Source organism: Ciona robusta, chromosome 11, assembly GCF_009617815.1.
Source record: "Ciona robusta chromosome 11, ASM961781v2".
Taxonomy (NCBI): Eukaryota; Metazoa; Chordata; class Ascidiacea; order Phlebobranchia; family Cionidae; genus Ciona; species Ciona robusta.
In genome coordinates, this window is record NC_143245.1 from 6,856,433 (window position 1) to 6,877,032 (window position 20,600).

Sequence of the window (20,600 nt, forward strand, 5' to 3'; positions counted from 1 at the left end):
CCCAACAGTGCTATCGCAAGACACGCGGTGGCGTTCACTTTGAACTATAAAAAAAAATATTTATCTGTGTATGTCGTTAAAATTACACACCGTTTCTAAACATATCGACTTTTACGACGAAGTGAGAACTTATTACAAAATATCCTCTGAAGGCGTTTAGATAAACAAGCTACAATTATATGTATAGAGTAGGGTGGGGGAAGATGGGACACCTTTTCATTCTATTTTCTCGTCCCATTTGGTAGTAAACGAAGAACATTCATTAAATTATAAAATCGTATCCTCACGACTTCCGTTGACCGTTGGTGATTGTTTGAAACTCGAACTCGAGATCAGAATATTTGGTTATTATGTGCTAAAGGTGTCCCATCTTCCCCCACAGTACTACATATAAAGATGTAAATGACCAAATTGATAAAATCAGTTTAAATTTCGTTTTATAGTTTGGATAGTTGATTTTAAATATTTCACTGTTTAGTCGTTATATATAAACGAGTGACTCGTACACATTTCGTCGAACAACGGGCTAGAGCGAGAAAGTAGTTTCGAGTAATCTGAACCAACGAATGGTAAAGAATAAGCCTAATGAGGCAGGCGCGTTGCCAAGCTTTTCTACAATGACTAGCCTAGATATTGAAAAGGTGTTTGAGTTCAAATTTCGTGACATTTGTTTCCTTGGTAGTTCGTTGCTTTTAAAATTCGGTCGTTATGGAAACAAAGCGTGGGTTTTTACACAAGGAACAAGGGAACGAAGCGAGAAAACAGTTTCGAATATTTGTAACACCAAAGCGACAAATAGTTTGTCATTATACCTTCATAGATCATGCTTGTACAAGTCTACGATTGAAATGTTTTAACGAAGTTTTATGTTTGGTTATTCGTTTTTTTAGTTTATACTTCCGCCTAATAGTATATATTACCCATAGTACAAGGTTTCGTTTACAAAATGATCAGCTTTGAATAATTGAAGAAGGCGATGAAACGCTCCCAAGCTTTAAAAGGCCTTAGTTTGTTTCGAAGCTTGTATTCAGGTTTTATTTTTTGCAGCAGAACATTGAAAATTGTATCATAAGAAATATGATTCTACTAGAGTTTTTAAACATAGCAATGTAATTTTACGTTCCAAGAGACAAGCGAATTTTGCAAACGCATTTTCCGCAATTCTCTTAAAGTGATCGTTTGTAGTGTTATATCTTATATTTAATAATTTATTTTTGTTGTTTTTGCAGTAAAGCTTGCTTGGTTACGAGTTAATAAGATAAATATTTTATTAGCAATAATTTAACAACAAATTCAGTTATGGCCTCACAACTGCAGTCAGACCCAGCAGAGACCCCATTGGCGGTTCATGCATTTGTACTTTCTGCCAAATCTAAACCGTATTTGAATCAAAATGTGTTGATGTATTTCTTCGATCAGACAAATACGTGGTGGAGAATTCAAGTAGATGTGGCAACACAGAACCCAAATTCCCAAGGCTTCATTCAACCTAACGGAGTTTTCCAAGGCTTCATTCAACAGATGAACACAGCAGCTGGAAACCCAATTCTCACTCTTAAACAAGATGCTAAAAATGCGCTTAATGGTGCCTTTATGGGCGCTACCAATGTTCAGACATCTGTACCTACCGCTCCCTGGACAGAATACCAAATTGACAACCGAAATATTGCTTTCACTTTAAGTGGAACCCGAGATGAGTTGAAGCAGTACGAAAGCCTACTACCGAAGGTGGTACCAGGTCGAAGAACAATTACTGCCGAAACGGGAGTTATGAAGACGAACTCCCTTAACACCTGCGTGTATGGCTTGATTACGATTAAAGACGATCCACCATTGCCACCATTGCCACCATTGCCACATCTACACGGAATATTTCCATATTTCGACTTACTAGGGATTCCACAAGATATTATCAGATGGTTCACACGCTGCACTGACGTAGTTGCCTGGAGACAGAGTCGTATGCAGTAATTAGTAGTTTTATAATAGATCGATTTATTTAGATTTAGTGCATACATTACCAATTAAACCTTTAGCTCATGTTATAGTGTGGAAACGGCTCACATATAGTTTTTTTAGGAACATTATGTTTGGTGAACCCGCTTGTATATATAATTATGTACATACTAATGTGAAAATTAAACATTAAAAAGCAGAAACCGCAAAAACTGTATCTAATTCTAAATCTTTTTTTTTGAACAGCAATTAATGTTCATATTCTAAATTTATTAATTAATCGCAGCTTAAAATTAATTGTACATTATAAACATTATAGTTGTCGTGCTTACATATCCTGAAAATAAAATGAATAGCATTAACTATATTGAAAACCAACATTTAGCGGTAGCACAGCAACATAGTTTACAAGAGAGCATGGCTCTATTAAAACGACACGGGCTGTATGACGTCATTTAGAAAGTGGAATACGAAGCAACGAGTATGACTGTGTTTTAATCGAATAATATACAGCAGCTACTCGTTTTCAGCTACATAAAAAAATCCAGCAAAACTCCACGCGTCGATTAACAGATTACTTATGCTCGCGAAACTTTAGCACGGCGTTTGCTATTGAAACCACTGAGCTATACATATAACATATGATATCTATGATTGAAACTAAGAGTTGGTGAGCAACACCCGATAGCCGTAAATTCACCCTAGTTTCGTATTATCGCAAGTTAGCCTAGCCTACATAGTAGGATGGATTCACTTTTAACTATAAAAATACGTTACTTCTCCGTGTGTGTTGTTCAAATTACACACCGTTTCTAAACATATCGATTAGTGTTTTATACAAACAAACTACAATATTACGTATTTATTAAAGTAGTTACATGACCAGATGAATAAAAAACGTTTACATTTTACTTCATAGTTCAAAGGGGTATTTTTAATTTTTGACTCTTTGGTTATTCAATAAAACAAAACATGGCTTGTCACGAATATTCACGAGTTAATAGAACAATGGAAAACAAGTCCTGTAACGAAGTTCAGGCACCATGCTCTAATGACCTGCAGCTCATAAATAATCTAAAACACTTTCACTAGAATGCGATAAAATTTTTAGTTACTGCATTTACATAAATCTTGGTATTATAGCAGCTAAAATGGAGCAGAAAATTGCTGTTTACAGTATCAAGAAAAAGAACTACCATGTTCTAACGTTTAAACGCGCGGCTGCGTTTCTGCGTGCCTACAGTCGCTCACTTGAAGAAACAGGCGTAGAACCAATATTTGCGAAATATTTCGCTTGCAAAAAAACAGAAATGTAATTGTCAACAATATGTTAGTAGTTAGTTGTATTGGTAGCAATAATGAGACAAATAATGCTCTTTAAGTTAGCCTCGAACCCGTGACTTTTTAGCTAGGTGGGCGCGGTACCCACTTCGTCCCGACTCTTGTTTATAATTATACAAAGCAACAACATTTGATGTTTGATTTAATTCATCAACATTTCATGTTTAACTTGGGTCTTGATTCAATAAATTGGTAACTTATTGTTTTGTATGAATGTTAAAATTCCAAATTGTCTGTTAATAATTAATGTTTAACACAATTACAGACACGGCTTAAAGTTTACCTAATGTGTAAGTAGCGTATATAGAGTTGTGTGTTTGAATGTTAGTCGCTTTTTTATGTTATAGTAGACCTGGTAACAATTAAGTTTATAACGTAAATATTTTAGTAACAACAATTTTGACAAAATAATTAACATAAATGTCTTCGGAAGAAGAACTGGAGCCCGTTTATATATTTGATGCTACTCTTCCCACTGTGAGAACTTATTTGAATGGAAATGTGATGATGTATTTCCTTAATGATTTAAACTCCCCTGAAGAAAATCAGCCAACGCTGTGGAGAATTCAAGTTGATGATGGAAGAACCAGAGATATTGATGGTTCCATTAAACGGATGGACACAGATGGAAACACGATTTCCAGTTCTATATCAGAAGTTGAAAATGCGATAAAGGGGGCATTTACGGGTGTTAGCAATGTTGAGATATTTGTACCTAACAACAATGGTGGCAGCAATGAAGAATTTTACTGGAATGCCAACCGAAATATTGCTTTCACTTTAAGTGGAAACCCAGATGTGTTGGCGCAGTACGTAAGCGGAGCATTTGGTCCGGCGGTGGCACGAGGAAGAACAATTATTGGCGAGACGGGAGTTATGAAGAGACACGATTTTAACACCTGCGTTTATGGCCTGATTATGGTTGATGGCAATCCACCATTTCCACCTCTACATGAAATATTTTACTTTTTCGATGCACTAAGAATTCCACGAGATATTATCAGATGGTTCACACACTGCATTAATATAGATGCCTGGAAACAGAGTCGTATGCAATGATTAGTTTGATAACAATTACCAATAACCCCTTCAGTTAATTTTTGTTATGCGGGAATTGCCTAACAATTAAAAGTAACTGTACATTATAAGCATTATAGTTCTATTGTTCATATATTCGTGTGTTTGTTTATAGAGTGTAACTCCAGATTTTATATATACCCATTATTGTACGTGTGTGTTTTACAGTACCGTATACGCCTTATTTGTTTTTGATATCATGTAAGTCACAGTTGTGTGTTGGGCTGGTATTCACACAACCTAAGGTATGTAAATGAAAATGAATTGAAATTACTTAAATGGTCTTTGAAGTCTCAGACGACAAACATAGAAACATATGACGTAACATTAACACTAGAGCTATATTAAACGATTGTGTGGGATTCTGACGTAACAAAACGCAGCGATTGTGAATCGCGATATTACGTGTGACATCGCGAGTTGTAAACTTGAACTTAAATAAAGTAATAAACGCACGGTACAACACTTGTAACATGTTATTATTGTATCTAGTGTAGTGTAATAGTATTACTGTATAATGTTGTACAAAGCCAAAATAAATGTTTTAGTAAATAGTATGCCATAATATATAATACCAATGTAATGAAAAATTACTTACCTTAGTCTTGGAATACAACTTCTTACACCTTCTAACCAACTTCATCTAAACTGGATCGTGGTAGCTCGCTTTGTGGAAGAGGCGTTTTATGCGCGCAGCATTCTCGGCGGGAATAATCAGCTGATGCGAGGCGTCGGTCACGTGAGCAATCTGACCAATAAACTTCAAGGATTGGATATCGGCTTGATTGTGACAGCAGTTTAACATTGTGACGTAACATACTAAGTTCACAACGATTCACGATTTTGGATTTTCGTTTCAAGCGAATTTAGCCTTAACATCATTTCTCTTCTATACGGGCGAGGTCATACGGCTATAGACATGAACCACACGGCGCACAGCTTTTTTCAGCAGCACCAAGTTTGTTACTTTCTCCAATTTATATCTTCTTCCAATTTTATAAGTTCTCGAACAAAATATCTTCTATTTTTATTTTTATGGATTGTTATTATTCCTGGAGTTCGGATTTTGCAGCAAAATATCTTCGGCAAAAACTAATTTTATCGCTTTTTATTCGGAGCTGTGGCTTAGTGGTGAGAATATTTACTGTCAATAAATACATCAGTCAGTAGGTGGTTTTGTATTTTCTGAAAACGACCATTTGATTCCATTATAATCTGACCTTAATTACTAGTTTTGTATAGAATGCTGGTATATAGCCTGGGGCGGCGTGAATAAAGGGCATTTGTTGATACGTGGCGGAGTACACTTAGTATTACAGTAAAGTGTACAGGCAGTTTGTACCAAAAAGCAGAATTATTAAAAAACATGAACGTGTGTAGAAAAACTATATTAGTAGCTGGAGGTGCAGGTTACATTGGATCACATACGGTTGTGGAATTGCTGAACGCAGGATACAGGTAAGGTGACTGACTTGGAATGACTTATGTAATGAATAAGTGGCCTTTATCGATATGACATGTTTTAACGTTCTGCTTTGTTGCTATAATACCCTTTTTGCTTAACTAATTTGGTCATCGCTATCGTGTTTAAAGAGATAAATAAAGTTGATAGTGTTGTGCTGTGGTACTATATAGAAATTTTGCATTTGGGCTAAAACTCTGGCCCAAATCCTAGGTTTAAAAGCAATATAATAATTATCATGTTGCAGAGTTGTAGTGATTGATAATTTGTCCAACGCGCAACAAAATCCAGAAGACGACGATGATTTACCACCTTCGTTGGTAAGAGCGAAGAAAATTACAGGAAAAGAATGTTTGCATTTTGTTAAAGGTGAGAATAGTGTGTTTGGGTCAGTGGCTGAACGGTGTGCGGTCATTCGACGAAAAGATTTTATATATGAGAGGTCATTGTCGAGGAACTTAGGTTTAGGCCAAGTTTGGTCTGTTCCCAACACCAGCATACCAGAACAATGCGATCACGCCTCTTTAACTTTTTTAGATGCCGACGTATATACTAAAAAACACATAAATTTTAATAAACAATATAGAGTTAATTGTGTGCGTTTAACATCCTGACTTCAACACAGAGAATATTTGTGACATTGAGAAACTGAACGTGGTGTTTGACACTTACAACATCGATGCAGTATTTGACTTCAGTGGTAGAAAGGCGGTTGGTGAAAGTACAGTCCTGCCAATGCTTTACTATAAGTACAATATAAACGGTGGGTATATAACAACGGGTGGTTTTATTTCCTAACCTATTCTGTAATAAAGCAGGTTGGGGTAAGATGGGATATTCTTCATTCTGTTTTTTGTCCCATTGGTTAGTAAACAAGGAAAATATTTACATCAATTATGTAACCATACTCTAAAAGCGCGTTGTTAATTGTTAAAAAACACGCTCAGAAAATATGGGTCTTAGGTGCTAACGGTATCCTATTATATTCCACTGTACTACCCCGCCCAGCGAGGGTAAAAAATTACGTCTTTGCATTTTCTCAGGTACCATGAATTTACTGAAATGCATGAGACAACATGAAGTTCGGGATTTTCTATTCAGTAGCTCATGTACAGTCTATGGTGCGCCAGACCAGGAAAGTTTGCCAATAAAAGAAGAAGACTCGTCTGGTTGCTGCCATTGCCCTTACGCGAAGTGCAAATATTTTATTGAATGTCTTCTGGATGATCTAGCAAAAGGCGAGCCAGATTACTGGAGAATTATGGTGATGAGATATTTCAACCCGGTTGGGGCGCACGAAAGTGGGTTGATGGGCGAGGACCCAAAAGGGGACCCACTTAACCTTTTGCCAAAGCTAGCTCAGGTAAAGACGATGATAATGTGCAATAATAATAAAACTGGTTCGCTACAAACGCCTGGATTGGAACCATAGAAGGTCTTGTTTATAGCGTATGTATACTTGAGCAAGATGCTTGGCCTTCATTGTTGTATAAGTCAATTGCCACTAATGGATTGTCCAAATGACTAGGAACACGTAAAAAAGAAACATAAAACAAAGTTGCATAGATTGTACCTCGTAAGCCTATAAATGGTTTATGAAATATGACGCCCGCCTTGTAACTATACTGTCGTTGCTCCACCACGCGAGGACATAAAAATTTCGTTCATTTGTTTCTTCAACCATAGCCCATATACATACATATATGTATAGGCTATGGTTCATTCTTACACCTTGCACATTATAGGTGGCTACGGGTAAACGGGCAATACTTGATGTATACGGTGAAGATTATGACACTAAAGATGGCTCTCCTATCCGAGACTACGTGCATGTTATGGACGTCGCTGAAGCACACGTCAAAGCTGTAAAACACTTCCAGGTATTTTCGAAACTTAGTGTATTTGATCCTAATAGGAGAAATATGTAGTATGGGTCAACTCTGGTCTTAATCCCAGGCCCAGCATGGTGTGTCTCGCCGTTGGATGTTGTCTATATTATAGAATATATATCATCCACAAAGTAACATACGTGGTAACTCGTAAGCTGGCACCATAGGGGTATGAAACAGAACACTGTAATTTCCGGCCCTCGAAAATGAGGCATGTAATTACATTCATTGATTTATATGAAATCCAATCTTACTAATAATATTAACCCCACATATACGACAGCGCATGTAGGCATGTTATACAAAATACATTGCCCAAGGCATGCTACATTTACGTAGATAAGGAACCACGAATAGCAATGCAACATAACACCTAATACATTGTAGAGTACATCAGGAATTGAGATATACAACATCGGTTCGGGACGAGGAAAATCGACTTGGGAAATGGTGAAGGCGTTCGAAGCTGCTTGTGGAAAACCTATCCAGTTTAGAGTTTGTCAGAGACGACCAGGAGATGTTCCAGCTATTTACTGCGATCCTTCGAAAGCAGAGAGACAGCTGGGTTGGAAGGCGGAACGCTCGCTGCAAGAAATGTGCGAAGACTTATGGAGGTTTTACGTTTTAAATCCGAACGGATACGAAGAATCAAACTAGGAAATAAAATTTATGAGACAAAACCGCTTTGATATTCATACAACATATATATGTAGCGTTCTGGATATATGAATATAGCTGCTGCTGGGCTGAACTATTTATTCCATAAAAGTCTTTTTAAAACTACTTTTCCTTCACCAGTCATTTTAAACGCTTTTTATATATCCTATTTGAAAAACATTACACATTTTAGCGCTATTGTAAATAATGACAATGTTTGTTGCTAAAAATCTATCGAAAAGAATTTTTTCGTGAATTAAATCCCGTTTATAACATTTAAACTTCGTAGTCTAATGTTGAATTCATATAAAGCTTTGTAAAAAATAAATATCGAAAATGCAAAAATATTAAACTGTATGAAGTATAAAATCTATACCACCCTTTTTCTCTGAGCGTTTTTCTCTTGGTATAACTCGCTTACAACAAAACGGCTGACACTATACTGAACAATATACACGCATATAGGGTTGAGGTCTATAATTTCAATTGAATTAAAACTGAACTATAAAAAGTGTGACAGCCCAGCTGAAATGTTTAAGAAAATATTTTTGGTATTTGTATTAATTCAAATTGGTGGTAAAACTACTTCGGTAAGTGTATGTATTTTAAACTGTGAACGTATATATGTATATGTGCATTTTAAATAAGGTATATTAGGAAAGTTTTTCTTTATTAGTTTAGCAGCTTATTGAACGTGTATAGTTATTATGTATTTGTCAAATCTATTATAGCAATGTAAATCTATATAACGTTTAAAAATACTTGAAATCCACTCAATACGAGACCTTTGTAACGAGGCGGATTTGAGCTCACGATGTATGTCCGGGTGTGACGTCACAGAGGCTCATATCGTTCAGATAAATAGCTGTCTAAACATACATTATTTGAAATGGGGGTATATGTTACGTATAATGTTAACTTACATTGTATTTGTATTGTAAAATAGACTCTCTTTACTTTTTGCGATATACTACTATATTAATAGGTTTCGGTTTTTGCTTCTCTGGCGTATTACGATCTAATGTGTCTCTGGCGTATTACGATCTAATGTAAAATGAGACACCTTTAGCACATAATATTCACATATCCTGATCGTGTTTTAAACAATTAACAGCAGTCTATGAAAGTCGTGAGGTTGCGGTTATAATTCTTTAAATGTGCTTTACCAAATATATCGTATCCCAAATGTTATAAGTTTTTATACGATAGTAGCAAAACTAACGAATACCGAATAACAGTGAAACCATAAAATATATATAAAAATATAGTTTTAGAGTAACTTTTAATCAACAAACTTTATCGGGAAAATATTCTGTGTAGCTTTTGCATTAAAATTGTAACAGCCTTGACAAAAAGAACGTTGTTTTATACAGTCGTTAAGGACACGTATGCGTATACCCGACATTTCGAATTAGGGCCACGTGTAGGACTCGGTAAAAGCTTCAACAAATCTTTTTCATCAAAAATGTTACAACATCCGCGTTATTCACACACGTTGTTGTCATAAAACCAACAATTTTAAACTATAGCCTCAATTTTACAACACGCGGGCAAGTCGCGAATGTTTTTTATTTGAGAAAAAAGCAAAAACTGGGACTGTCTCCATTTGTAATGCCATTTTTACACGAGATTTAAGATTTGCCTCTACGCATTATAGCAACTTCGAAATCAGGTTTACGAGAAATCAAATTTATACGTTAATGAAAGTTCGTTAAATAAATAGTTTTATTTTACCAGAAACCATTAAACATGTGATTTTAAACATACGAGATGGAGTGAGGCTTTATTTTACTGAAATTTTTGCTGACTTTTCGTTCATGTTGACATTTGCAAAAGTAATTGGTGATTTCCCTTACGGGGATTCCCAAGTTAAATGAAAGCCGTTTGAGTGTTTTTTGTAACACTGTAGCTAAACAAACAGTTTGAAAATCTGAAGACAAAGATTATTTTGCTTGTTCATAACGCACGTTTGTATGTTATCAGTAGGGTTTTGCGTTTGCATTTACGTAACGAATATAAATGGAGTAGTTTTAGCATATATAGTTGCAAAGTCGTGCTGTCATATTTGTATATCCAGATTTTCAGTTGTGAGAAATTAAAACAACCATGTCCTTTTTTCACATAACCGTAACAATTCCTTTTTTCATTTCAGTTTGTAAATTCCCAAGATGTGAGACCACACGTGCGAACGTTTGTAACAATTTTAAACAACCCAGAATTTGTCACTGAAAATTATAAGTTAAATGTAAGTGTTTTGTGCAATGAGTTTAAAGTGTTGTATGTACAAGGTATGTTCTATATACAGTGTGAATATATGTGATATATGTGTTGCACTGTGTTTTTTTAGGTTACTAATTTCTGTTTTTCAACAAAGCAAATGCGGATTTTAAGAGTGTCAGAAACATGTTAAAATAGTAACTCTATAGCTTACAATATTAAAGTATATATCTGCCATATAGATACATATCCTAGTTTGACACTTTTTCCTAACTTTCAGTTGCAATACCAATGTTCTCATCCAGCAATAATTGTCTTATTTATTGACGGGTATGAAAACGAAGACAAAATATTTCGCAATGAGACAAACCCCCTTATTGCAAATCCACCACAAACTTTGTTTCAACATGTCTGGACATGTCTTTACTCAGTTGACGCAAAGCAGATCACTGTGCGGTTAAATTTACCCAGGAAATTTGTTTACAAACCAAATTTTCTTACCCCAGTTTCTACGTTAGAAGAGATGAAGTTAAAGGTACATTTTATTAAAATATAGAATCTCTTAAACAGCATTTATCAATAGTTTTGTTCGGTGTTGCAACTCAGTGGCTAGAGCACTCGCTCTATACCTGTAAGAATCTTGGTTCAAAAGTCAATATTGCTGCAAGTTTGGGGTTTAAAAATGTAACAATCATCCTATGTTTTTTAAGGTCTGCATTATCGAAGTAAAAACATGGGAGCAACACAACCAACTGAATTCACACATCAATTATCAAGCTTTATTCGGAAGGTATGGCAAATATTCTGTACCACAGGTTTAAGTTTAACATATATATTCAACTATTATTCTTTATATAAATATTAAAGGTAAAATCAGATTAACCAAAAGTGCTTTTGTCAAATCTCCATTTCAGTTCCAAGATTAAGCTACAACTCCCAATGAAAACCCTTCCACCACTGGACAGAAAGAGATCAGTTTGTAAATGCTGTCTCTCATGGCCTGCTACTGTATTAAATAAAGTTTGGCAGAAAAGTTTAGGAAAATCTATGCCTGAAGATGGTAAGTTAGTTGATGTTGCTTAACTACTATTCTACAAATTATAAAACTGTAGTTCTTAACTGAAATGTCGTAATATGCTCTGGTGAAGCCAATATTTTAAAAACACATATATTTTAGTATATGTATAATTGTAATTTGATTTGTTTAAATTTACATTAAAAACCTATTTTATGTTTTTGAATAATTTTGTGATATGATACTGCTAAACTGGTAATTGAGTAAAAAGGGTTTAGTACACATATAATTCTCGTGCAGAATGTACAGACATTGTAAAGCACCCAATGCTTGCAAACGATGAACCGTATGGAGTCATTAAAACATACAGTGAGTTTCACAAAAATGAGTTGAGAAAACAACAAAGAAATACTTATACTAGGTAAGTCGGTTGCAATTTCTGTGTTTGTACTTTACTCTATAATTTCTGTAGCCATGGCGCAGTGGTTAGGGACTTGTTCTATAACCAAAGGGTACTGGGTTCAATACTCAATGCTGCTACCTTTGATGGAGTGTGTGTTCTTTGGTAGATGCTTAACTTTTATTGGCTCAAACCACTGATGGGTTGCGTAAATCATTATCCATGTGGCTGTTGTTGTTTTGCCAATGATAAACAAGCGTAATGCAATTTTTTAAACAGTTAAAAACTTTATTGTTTGTTTTAGGTTTACTTTTACGACTGTGATGTACTTACAAAAGTGGTGTGACCAGGATACGCTTTGTGGAATATTGCAACATGTTAACGGGGTGGAATTGCTTGATACACCTGTAGTGTTACTCAATTCTAAAGGTACTGTAAGATGTTAAACTGTTTACCAAGCTGTGCATTTTAATAATTATTTGTTAATTGTATTGTACACAGTCAAAACATTTTTTTTACTTTAAAAAGCCAAAAAACCTGTGCACAATTGTAAACAGAACACCCATGTTATAACTTTTAAGGTTGTCCTGCCACTTGAAAACAATCAAATTACATTCATTCAAAAATAAAAGCAGAAAATATCACACACAACAAGAACCACCCCAGAATATGAAACTGTTTATTATTCTCACAGGTCAGCTCCACGTACAGTTAAAACTGGATGATGAAAAGTCATATGCTTATGTGTCAGAATGGACTGTTCCTATCAATGAATGGGTGAAACTGGAAATGCGACAGTTTAATGCTTTGGTTAGTGATTTCCTTCTTTAAGACAAAAAATAATGTCAGAACAAGTTTAATAATATAAAGATAATGTCAAGTTAATGAAGTGCCATACCGGCGAAAAATTAAAAATTTGTGCATAGATAAAGATGCTCAAACCACAAAACAGCTTTTATGCTTTTTTTAGCAGTATAGATTGGGATTCTTAAACTAACAAAATGTTTTTTACTAGGTTTATATTATATAAATACGTGCAGAAATGACATATATACCTTTAAACTACAACTAAGCCAGTGTAAACTACAACTAAGCCAGTGTGGCTTAGCCAGAGTTGGTCGATTTCCTAATTCTGTATTAGATGAGTGCTAATAAAGACAACATTAAATATTTTGTTTTGATATAACTTCTATTACAGACAAATATTACGCTGTTTCATGGACCAAACTTTTCAAGATCTTCAGTTTTTGTCTCAGTGTAAGTAGCAATCAACAGTTTAAGTGAATTTACCGGATGTGTGTCTTTTCAGCACGATACTTAAATTGTTCACTACAAAACCCAGTTTTCACTATGAGATTGTTTAAACTCTTAGCCAGAAAGAAAATGAAAAGTGTGTTAAAATTGATCCATGAAGTTACAAACTCATAAAAAATGAAGTAGAACACTGTATTATAACCTTCGAAGTTGCCCCACCCGGCTAATCTAAACAAATGAAATCCCTTTATCCTTCAATTGTTTCGAGTTCGTATTATCAATGGAGAAATTTCCAATCCAATATGTTTATATTTTTTTCAGATTTCACAAACCTGTTTCATTCAGAGCTACAAACGGTCACTTCATAGTTGGTGGAAGCATGTTATGTAAAAGTATAAGTGGTGTCATTGCTTCAGCAAAGTTTTGTAGAAACAAAGGGGCATCTGTTGCTGATAAGGTTTGTAATCAAACTCAGTGTGTCAGGACAGCATTTTTAACCGTGGGTCCCAACCCTAAATAATTTCTTTTTTGCATTTAATGCTATTTGTATAAATCTCTTTTTGACCAGCATGTGCATCAGGTGTGGTACTAATGTAAAAACTAACGTTTCTACGCAGACTATAACATCTTGGAAAAATGAGGCATTTCCATTTGTTGAAACTGACCGTTATAAGACACAACAAGTTCTTATTCGTAAACTGATCATGAAATCGTGGAGAAAGCGACACAACTCTGAAAAAAGTAACTTTCGCTTTAACTTTTTTCAATTTTTACATAAAGATATAAAACAATGGAAGCATAAAATATAAACATAAACCAAATCTTATTACTTTAACAGTTAAAGTTGTTGTTTTGGTAGCAAGAAATGTTGCTAAATTAAAACTATCAAGTCACCTTTCAATCATGTTGTTGCAGAAGTCTGTAGATCTGCCTTTATTGAGATGATTCAAAACAACACAAGATCTGATATGTGTACCACATGTAGTAATGTAACTGATACCAAGTAAGACAATGAATTCGATATCTCCAATAATACAACCAAAAGTTATAATGCCTGCTTGATACCATGTGTGTAACTTTGTGGGTTTTTATGCTCTTACCACTATGACACCAGACTAAACTTTGTATTAGGCAGTTTTTAATTTGTTTTAGGTTCTCACTATTTGATGGAGTAATCAACAGCCTTTCAAATTCTGACATAACAACCAAAGAATCAATTTTTACCGGTGTTGCAGAATATTTGTACAAAAAGTTTTTGACAACTATTGTAAGTATTCATTTACTTCAAATCACCTATCTTGCCAAATCAAAAACACATTTAATAGAAAGAAGTTTAAGTTGTTTTATAATTCACTACTAAGATTTATTATGTTTCTAAAATGTTACAGGAAAATTCAGGCACGCTGAGTTCTGTTCATGAAAATATTAAGTTTCTATCATATGCTGCCAAGCTTGGACATGGGCCTTCACAATATCTACTGTATGTGGTTTTTAAAAATGGTGTTGGTGTTACAACAGATGTTAAAAAAGTAAGTGTTAATCCATGTAGTGGTATGATTTACATTATAACACAATTATTAATTATTAATTATTTATCATCCCATTGTGGATAACTAAAAAGTAAAGTGCGATTGATTTATTTGTACAAATTACAACACTTGTTTGAAGAAGAGTATCTTTCATAAATAGTGTGCCATCTTTAGGTTAATGGTAAAGGTAATGGCATTGAGCTTTGAAACCGGTAACCTTAGTTCTTAGCATATTGGTTTCGCAGAATGTATATTAAATCACTTGGTAATTTATGACCAAGAGGTATAACATAGATGTATATTACTATTTGGAACTGTTTTCTTCGTTTGATTATGTTATTTCAAATATTTTCAGGCTCGAAAATTCTTGGTACATTGTATACCATCTGGGAACAGAATGTGTCTCAAAGCAATGGGGTACAACTATCTGAATGGTGGTTCTGAATTTCCCAAAGATATAACGCTTGCATCATGTCAGTATTAAATGTGATAAATTATGCAAAAATTGAAAAAGTAACAAAAAAATATTGTCCAAATTTTTGTTATTTCACTCCTTCAGCATTTGCATGTTAACAATTAAAAGTTTTTTTTCAAAAAGAGGAAAACATTGTTGATAAGTTAAAACCTGTTTTAATTTTAATATTGAATTAGCCACAACAACATTATTTAATTTTATATTACAGATTATTATTTCAATGTTGGTCATCAAACACAACAAGATTTGATGGAGCATTCCCAGCATTTGGTATTTGCATATATTATAACACAGCTGTTTCTTTAATACCTTGTGCTAAAAAAAAATGTGACTGTTTATTCGGTATTAGTTTCAATAATTTTTTTAATTTTCTCATTTTTGTAGCTGTATAACTCATAAAAATTATGCCATAAATTAAAAAAAAATATTTTCTAAAAATCTTCAACTTATTTAAGGCTTCAGTGAACAATGTTCGTTTAACCGACACCTTAGCCATGAAGGAACAACTTTCAGAAGAAGATGATTTATTTTATTGGATCAAACACCAAGCAACAAAGGGTGTTTTTACTGCACAGGTATTTATACCAGAAGCATTATAATTGAATAAAGTTTTCTTTTTATTCTATAGTGTATACTTGCTTACATGTTATCATGTATGTAACTGTGATTTTGTATTGATGACACTTGACCAGTCATTAGTGACTGGTGGTAGGTTAGAGCAATTGTGGTTGTCTGCCCAGGAACGCGCACGTACATAATTGTAGCAACTTGAACCCAGTATTACTTGATTAAAATGAATGCTCTCATCACTCACCAACTTTGCACATTCTGTATTTTATATAAACATCTGAAAATTATTTGTAGAGAAATATGGCTCGCTTATTGTATTGGGGCCAACAAGGATTGCAAAGAAATTTAAAAGAAGCTTTTAAATACTACCACGAAGCAGCTCAAGGAGGAGATCCTGTGGCATTGTATGATTATGGTGTCGTATTATTAAAGGTTGGTATGGTAAAATAAGAGTAAACCCTAAACTACCAAGCTGGTATTAAACAACACATTATAATTGTTTTGAGCTTTTAAAGTTTGAAGAGTGTAATTTAGTTTTGGGTTTAGGCTACAGTTTAAAACCAAAAAGGGTATAAGTTTGACCTTTTATTTTTTATTGAAACTGTTTAAGTTATATCAAATTTATACCCTTGGGTAAAATCACAATAACTTTTTTAATTTAAAATTATTTCAGGGCCATGGAACAGAGAAGAACATGACACAAGCTGTGGATGTTTTGAAACAAGCAGCTGAGTTGAACAGTTCTGCAGCTTTTAACACACTGGGATGGTCAGTATGTAGAAAAGGATACCAATGCATGCGATCATCGTAGTTTTCCAATAAGAAAATTATGATAGTTGATTGCCTTATATTTTTGTTCTGTTTTTATACCAGAAGCGCAGGGTTATAGTTATATTCTGCCAGGTAGCAATAGCAACAGATTGAATATATGGACTTGCATTGTAATAAAACAATAGTGCATTCAAGGCTTGATGCTGCTACTGTTGGCATGTTTGTTCTTGGTTAAGACACTAACGATCATTCCTCCAATCCAGCAGTCACTAAGTTATCCAAATGTCACACAGAAAGGAACTCTAATTCCAAATCACAAAGTGTGTGAAATAGAACATCTGTTATAGTGACTGTTATTTCCCCACTGCGCGAAAATGAGTAGGTTCCATTGATTCATAACAGGAACAAATCTTCATGTAGGTACTACACATCTGAAGAAGTGAATTTCACCAAAGCTTTGCATTACTTCAGTCGGGCTGACGAGCTGGGTAGCATAGATGCAACATATAATCTTGGACACATGTATCATAACGGGAAGTTTCCTGATGGCAAAAGAGATTTGGTTGGTCCTAAATATACGATTTATATTTATTAAATTTTATGCTGAATTTGTTAAAATTATACCTGAATGGAATTAAAATTAGTGCAGTATTATGCGAACTGTGCAGTTGTATTTACTTATACATATAACTTGTAGAAGTGAATATAATTTATATTAGATACTATTTTTTTGTCAATTGCCGTGATGAAGTCTCTGTTTATAGCAGATGAAATATTTGTCTTCTTGCGCTATTTTTTGCAAAAATAATAAAAATGAACAATTTTCACACGTAGTACAATAGTTACTTCGTTTATTTCAGCAAAAGGCATTTCTTAAATATTACAAAGCAGCAACTGGTGGCCATGTAGAAGCTTGTATACAGGTGGCACATTTATATGCAACTGGAATTGAAAACTTCTTGTTTCCCAACCCCTTTGCTTCCATACAGTAAGTATTGAGGCTTTATACATCTTTTAACTTTTAAACACTTTGTCTGCTAACAAACTATTATAAATTCAGCAAATCTGACCCTGGTCTGGCACTCATGGAGGCTAACTAAATAAATAATTAGGCTGCCACAGCTTTGTAGCACAATAGGACCAATTGTACTTCAATGGCCTTAACAGTATTCCTTAAAAAATTACTGCCTCTTTTACAGGTGGTCACAACATATATCGGATAGAAATCCCAGCTTGGGTGAAATGATCAGGCAAGGTTTGCAGGCTTACAAACAAAAACAATGGTAAGCATGAATTATTTGTTAAAAATACATACATTAATAAAAATTTTGAAGAAAACAAATGTCTGAACTTGTAAGGCCGTGACATATATATATATATATATTTCATACACTTACTGCCCAGTAACTACATATGAAACTTTTAAAGTCCTAACATTGTATACTCATACAAGAACTCATATTGCGTTTTTCGTATATAAAATCATTACCATATACTAATAATACTTTTATTGTCACATAAATGCATTAAACAAACTTTCAGGTCAAAAGCTCTCCTGTTATATTTGGCTGCTGCTGAGACTGGATTTGAAGCGGCGGCTTTTAACACTGCATACTTATGTGAGGAGCATGAGGTAACATTAGATTTAAATTGAATCACAGAACATCCTAATTTATTTCAAGTCACAACAACTTTCTATGAGCTTATTGTATTGTATGTTGGGTTCATTAGCTAAGTCTTTATTTTACACTTTTTCTTCAGTAGTTTTTAACTTTTTATCTTTGTAGGTTTTTAATAACTGTCGTTTTGTTGCTAATTCCTTTTCCTTTTTTTTCCTGATGTTTTAAATAAATTGATCCTCGTTAACATACCTGAAATAACAATAAAATATGGTATATTATTAACAAAAATGCAATTTAATTCCTATAATATCTATGTAAGAATAATTGTCATTGTCCAACCACGGTGGAATAAATAAGTTACATTTATTTGTTTATTTCAGGCTGCAAGCCTTCATGTAGGAGAGAATTGTGTTTGGAGATTTTGGAATGTCAGCGCTAATTTCCGTGTTCCTCATCCTTATGGTAAGTTTGTACAATTAGTTTCATGCTTTTGTAATTTTGTACGAATTAGATCACCCAGGCCACGTTATAATATTAACATGCCTGAAATAAAAAAAGGATATATGTTATTAAAATGAAAGCATTTTTGATTATGTAACAATAACTGCCGTTGCCCTACTGCACAAAGATAAATATATAATCTTCATTTTTAAAGTAAATTATATTGTAACAATGATTATAAAAATACTGAATTCTGTACCATTTTTTTATGTTTTAGCTTTGAACAAAATGGGTGATTATTATTACAATGTAAACGCTACATCTGAGGATTTGGAAAAAGCATTAAAATATTACACAGTTGCTGCCAAGTTTGGATTTCCACAGGTTAATTTAAATAAAACTGAACACATATATAATGTGTTATCAGTGACAGTGTATCGGTTGATTTTTATGTTAAATATTTTTTTTGTTTTAAAATTTAAGTTTTTGTTTAAAAAATGTATTGTTAGATTATATATTTTAAAAAACTATAACTATATATATATATATATACTTAGTAACATTCATTTTGTACACAGGCAATGTTCAATGTGGCCACAGTTTTGGATAAACATCGTAACATTAGCTCTAATATCGTCGAGTCTACACTTCAGTTGGCTCAAAAACGTGAAGACCACGATGACAGAATAATTTCAATTTACAAAAAGTAACACTTTTGTTGTAGTTTTTAATGACTGAATAACGCTTTTTTATCCTCTGGTGCCGTACAAGGACCAACATTATAAGCGATGTCTTATATCATACACCTCACATATAGTTACCAGGTAGAAACATCTAGCATCAAATTCAGTATCTTTTGGTTGCGAAATGAATACATAACCACTTAACCAAAGCGTTCATTTTTATTTTTGTTAATTTTTCTTATTTTAGGTGCACAGAACTACCAACAAGAGAGAGTTTGTTGCCATGTCACATTGCTCTTGTAAAAGCACGACTGTGGAAAATATGGAAAATGACACCATTATCTATTAAGGTTAGAATTGCCAATACATTAAGGTTTGACATCTTCTATTTCACTATGAATGTATTTATATCTATTAATATTAACTGTGTTTCCAAATGATAAATGGTCTTAACATTGTGCAAGTCAATATTATAGAAATTATATTAATCAATTGCTTTAACATTGTCAGGTGTTTTCTGTATTTATCTCGGTAGTAATGATGGTGGTCATCTATTTTTTAACTCATCAAAATACCAATGGTAGTATTGAGTTTCCAGCGTAACTTTAAAAGGTGAGTGTTTTAGGCTTATGTATGATGTATTATGTGCGTGTGGAAATTTTTGTTTTAAACAACAAGATTCCGCCAAACACAAGTGTTCTGTTCTGTTCCATACACCTCGTACCTATGATTTAACACATTTGTTTTTTAAAGAGTATTATTTTTTCTGTATAGTTTTTTGGGCCAGGTTTATGAGTCTAAATGTTTTTAATCAATCCAGGTTTTAATACAAGTGAATAGAAGAACAATAATTTTTCAGCTGCTGAACAAGCTATTTAAAATCTACATTATGCATTATTGTTGTACCAGTTCTGTTGCAATTGTGCAATGCTCAAAATGAAAAACGTGTTTCTGGACCACAAAAGCCAAAGCTATCAATTTATTGTTTAAAATGTTTTATCCTGGTGTATCTTAATGTTTAGTGCCTTACTATAGTCTCTTTATGGCTTCCTATATAAATAAATATAAAAAACTTCATATTATTTTCAGTATTAAATTACATGCGTGTACTTTAATTTCACATGAAAGCGTTATAAATGAATACTGAATATCATCAACCTCTTTTCTCGTAGCAGACCAACGACAGTCTTATACCCTTTTTGCATGTGTAGGTACTTACAAGAAAATAGTTTAGATGCATA

At 33.7% G+C, this 20,600-nt stretch overlaps 2 protein-coding genes and 1 long non-coding RNA gene across 5 annotated transcripts; 2 read left to right on the forward strand and 1 right to left on the reverse strand.

Moving 5' to 3' along the window:
- Window positions 1-5,660: 5,660 nt before the first annotated feature.
- LOC149728878 (uncharacterized) lies at window positions 5,661-8,734 on the forward strand. 2 transcript variants are annotated; one of them, XM_089887839.1, is made up of 6 exons: window positions 5,661-5,832; window positions 6,084-6,205; window positions 6,462-6,599; window positions 6,880-7,199; window positions 7,582-7,716; window positions 8,113-8,734. In XM_089887839.1, exons 1-6 carry the CDS (start codon window positions 5,741-5,743, stop codon window positions 8,380-8,382), a joined length of 1,077 nt encoding a protein of 358 aa, XP_089743965.1. In that variant the 5' UTR covers window positions 5,661-5,740; the 3' UTR covers window positions 8,383-8,734. The 2 variants fall into 2 exon arrangements, with proteins under 2 accessions (XP_089743965.1, XP_089743966.1); XM_089887840.1 differs by lacking the exon at window positions 6,462-6,599.
- A 103-nt stretch (window positions 8,735-8,837) lies between these two features.
- LOC149728879 (protein sel-1 homolog 3-like) lies at window positions 8,838-20,436 on the forward strand. 2 transcript variants are annotated; one of them, XM_089887752.1, is made up of 29 exons: window positions 8,838-8,972; window positions 10,535-10,627; window positions 10,880-11,134; window positions 11,310-11,389; window positions 11,514-11,659; window positions 11,915-12,035; window positions 12,319-12,443; window positions 12,709-12,824; window positions 13,213-13,271; window positions 13,590-13,725; window positions 13,886-14,009; window positions 14,184-14,271; window positions 14,421-14,535; window positions 14,657-14,797; window positions 15,153-15,270; window positions 15,481-15,542; window positions 15,728-15,847; window positions 16,137-16,274; window positions 16,516-16,610; window positions 17,034-17,175; window positions 17,474-17,601; window positions 17,813-17,896; window positions 18,156-18,246; window positions 18,616-18,697; window positions 18,954-19,060; window positions 19,255-19,382; window positions 19,607-19,709; window positions 19,870-19,971; window positions 20,180-20,436. In XM_089887752.1, exons 1-28 carry the CDS (start codon window positions 8,913-8,915, stop codon window positions 19,960-19,962), a joined length of 3,150 nt encoding a protein of 1,049 aa, XP_089743878.1. In that variant the 5' UTR covers window positions 8,838-8,912; the 3' UTR covers window positions 19,963-19,971; window positions 20,180-20,436. The 2 variants fall into 2 exon arrangements, with proteins under 2 accessions (XP_089743878.1, XP_089743879.1); XM_089887753.1 differs by having other exon boundaries at window positions 19,870-19,968; window positions 20,178-20,436.
- LOC149728880 (uncharacterized) lies at window positions 18,580-19,633 on the reverse strand. The gene is made up of 2 exons (XR_016385986.1): window positions 19,498-19,633; window positions 18,580-18,778 (listed from the first exon to the last, which is right to left on the reverse strand). It is a non-coding gene; the product is annotated as an uncharacterized LOC149728880 (long non-coding RNA).
- Window positions 20,437-20,600: the final 164 nt, after the last annotated feature.